A 3764-nucleotide genomic window follows, 5' to 3' on the forward strand; every position below is an offset into this window, starting at 1 on the left:
CAGATTATTCCAGGCAGTCATGTGTGTCCCCGGAGGGCCACATTCATCCCAACCTCTGCCAGGGACTTCTATTTCTATTCTGGATGTTTCTCTCTCACAATATACCCGGCACCCACATGGTGATCATTGTCACCCGGAAACTAACAGACGGTGAATGTTTGATACAGAATTACAGAACAGGAAGTGAGAAGAATATCCCCTCCCCCATTCATCCTTTTTTCTATTCTCTTCTATAAACCTCCAGGGATTTGCTGTCTCATATTTGATATGTGGGAGATTTTTATCTGATTTGTGTTCTTTCCTCAGGTTCCTGACGGAGACATCGCCGTATATGTGGGCAAACCTTGGCATCGGATTGGCCATCTCACTGTCTGTGGTGGGAGCAGCCTGGTGAGTACGGGCAATGCCCCTGGATGCCCCCTGGGGCTGTTATAAGAGGCCAGGACTGTCTGTGTTTCCCTGACCATAGGGGTTTATTATAAACTTTGTGCAGTTATATGAGCGCTGCCATGGCTCTGCCCCCATACAGTGATACCCCTGTGATGAAGTCTCTGTGTCCTCCTCTAGGGGTATTTATATCACCGGCTCCAGCATCCTGGGAGGGGGAGTGAAGGCTCCGCGCATCAAAACCAAGAACCTGGTCAGGTGAGTCGTGCTAAAATCCTGCACAGGAAATACAAATACCCCCCCGTGACCCCTCCCCCCGCACTGCATTCCATAGCGGGGCATTAACATGTTACACGCCGGGTGAAGCTGCCCAATACCTGATCAGCCAATCCCACTGCAGCCTTTTATTATTTATATGGCACCTTACCATCAATAATTATATTGCCAACATTTGTATCGCCATAAGACTGCTAAACAGGAAATCTGATTGATGGATTCTGGTTGCTATTGGCGACGTCCGTCAGACGATTGATTCCATCATTATTTTCGGAATAAATCGATAATTACAACAATTTCATTTCATTTCTGGAGGCCGGGAAGTTCAGCTGGAAAATAAAATAGATTTGTGTGATGTGACATCCTCCAAGTGGCTGTGATTCCATATAGTGTTGTATACAGACACATGAAATGAAGTAATGATTCCTGCACCTCCCCCCCTCATGTCACATGATTGGGGGGTCAGGGGTATTAGTGGGGGTAATTATTCTCACCTCTGTTTCTTCCTTTCAGTATTATCTTCTGTGAAGCGGTGGCAATCTACGGAATCATCATGGCCATTGTAATCAGCAACATGGCTGAGGTGAGGATCGCTGCGTTACCCACATTTGCCCCATTATTTACCAACCCCCCCCCCCCGCCATCTACCTGACCTCACAGACCCCTCATTCACCCACTCGGGCACATTCAGCTCAGACGCTGAAATTATTGTTCTGTTTTCCAGCGTTTCACAGGAAGCACTCCGGACACCATCGGGAGGAACAACTACCATGCAGGTGAGTCATACGGGCGTGTCACCCCACATCCTCTGAATGGGGGCTGGGACCTCCTCACCGGGTTTTACCCTAACATGGGGCTAATGGGGATAATAGGATGAATGAAGACAAGGATGGCTCATACAACAGGAACTTCCCATACACATAATTTCAGGGTCCCCCTCCCCCTCCTGTGTCCCTGTCTGTATCCGTCTGTCATTTGCAACCGCTATTTATTGTACAGCGCTGCATAATATGTTGGTGCTATATAAATAATGTATTATAATAATAACTGATACTTTCTGTAGTAATAAGCTTTGTTCCTAGCTTTGTGGGATGGTGGGGGCCCCCATATTGGGAACAGCAGGGGTACAGACCCAGGAACCCAGCACAGGGATGGTGGGGGCCCCCATAATGGGCACAGCAGGGTACAGACCCAGGAACCCAGCACAGGGCAGCACAGGCATGGTGGGGGCCCATATAATGATGGTCAGGGAAGGATGATAATGTTGCTGTGAAATGGATCCTTTAGTGGTGCTGGGAATACTCTGCATTCTGCATTGTGGTCAGTAGAGGGCGATGTTGTAGTGTCCGGCACAATGCGCTCCTAAGCTACACATAAATATTGGGCAGAGACAAGTTTTTTCTCATTTTGGTTTCTGTACATTACTACAATTATTATAAATGAAACAACTCAGATTGACCTGCGGACTTTCAGCTTTAATTCAGTGGGTTGTACAAAAAGATTTAGACTCATTGAAAATAAAACGTTCATTTCCAGGGTTCTCCCCAGGCCCTTTTAGCTGGGCGCACCACCCGGCACTTTTAAGCACCCACCCGGCAGTTTTTGGGTGGTTACTAAAGAGTTTGGTCACAATATGGGGGCTGCCACCCACCTACAATTTCTTCCCATCTGGCTTAAAAATATTTCTGGGTTGAGCACTGATTGCTAATACTTGGATGAAAACCCTTTGCTGGCAATGACAGCCTGTAGTCTTGGACTCATGGACATCACCAGATGCCGGGGTTCCTCCTACCGTGTTTCCCCGAAAATAAGACAGTGTCTTATATTTATTTTACCTCTGAAAATCTCATTAGGGCTTATTTTCAGGGGATGTCTTATTTTTCTCACAAAAAAAAATCTATATTCATGTACAAAAATCTGTATTTACCAAAACCTGCAACCAATATTACTATAGAAAGATACCTCTGTGTTACCTGTGACCGGTCCCAGATTTCTTCTGTTATATACAAGAAGTCATGAATAGGAATTGACATAAATGAGTAATGAATGAAATACCAGCAAGAATCCAGCAACCTCTGCTAGTGTCACACCAGAGTACTGTAGGGTAATTACCCTGCGATTTCTTCACCCCTTGCTCCAGTGCTTCTGAAATCTCTCTCTCTCTCCTCTCTCCTCTCTCCCTCTCTCCTCTCTCCTCTCTCTCTGCTCTCTACTTCCTCTTGGTATCCCTCTGTGTACCATGTGACCACACCCTCCGAAGAAGCCAGTAGGGCTTACTTTCGGGGTAGGTCTTATTTTCGGGGAAACACGGTATTAATGCTCTGCCCGGCCTTTACTGCAGCGGCTTTCAGTTGCTGTGTGTTTGTGGGCCCCTGAGCCGATATCGGGCGCCCGCCTAGGTGGTGGGTGGGTATTTGGGGACGTTGTGATATGTGAGCTTTCTGTGCAGTGATTGGTTCCTTGTTGATCATGTGATCTCATTTTGTATCTTTCTGAAGGGTTTTCCATGTTTGGTGCCGGCCTGACGGTGGGTTTCTCGAATCTCTTCTGTGGGATCTGTGTCGGTATCGTTGGCAGTGGCGCAGCGCTGGCTGACGCTCAGAACGCCAGCCTCTTTGTGAAGATTCTGATTGTGGAGATTTTCGGCAGCGCCATCGGCCTGTTCGGGGTTATTGTGGCGATTCTGCAGGTAGGTGGGAGGCGGAGCCATACCAGGCGCCAGTCGGCCATATTGGAGGTCAGGTCATGTGGGAGACAAACTGATAGGGGGTCAAACCCCCACCCCCACTGTCCCGCCCTAATTTATTGTTTTCCTCTCTTGCAGACCTCTAAAGTAAAGATGGGAGACTGAAAGGAGAAGCGGCGCGGAGCAGAAGATTTATTTATTCGGTGACGCAGTCACATGACCGGTTGTATTTTTATTTGACTCCCCCGTGCTGCTGTATATAATTTTACTCCTCGGACGTCGCCCTGGTATAGGATCTCGATATTTGTTTTGTGGAATTCTATTTCTAAAGTTTTCCCCTCCCCCGCAGTGCCGCCAGTCATGTGACCATTTTATGTGAATGAATTAAAGGTGCCGAGGTGCGCAGGATTACAGA

The 3764-nt window shown here is 47.5% G+C and overlaps 1 protein-coding gene across 1 annotated transcript; it reads left to right on the plus strand.

Annotated features, from left to right (window-relative positions):
- Positions 1 to 238: 238 nt before the first annotated feature.
- ATP6V0B (ATPase H+ transporting V0 subunit b) lies at positions 239 to 3764 on the plus strand. Its single transcript, XM_072419268.1, has 6 exons — positions 239 to 390; positions 568 to 645; positions 1177 to 1246; positions 1388 to 1439; positions 3162 to 3352; positions 3488 to 3764. The coding sequence occupies exons 1-6, from the start codon at positions 332 to 334 to the stop codon at positions 3512 to 3514; spliced, it is 477 nt and encodes a 158-aa protein (XP_072275369.1). The 5' UTR covers positions 239 to 331; the 3' UTR covers positions 3515 to 3764.

The sequence above is a fragment of the Pyxicephalus adspersus genome, chromosome 8, assembly GCF_032062135.1.
Source record: "Pyxicephalus adspersus chromosome 8, UCB_Pads_2.0, whole genome shotgun sequence".
NCBI classification, from domain to species: Eukaryota; Metazoa; Chordata; class Amphibia; order Anura; family Pyxicephalidae; genus Pyxicephalus; species Pyxicephalus adspersus.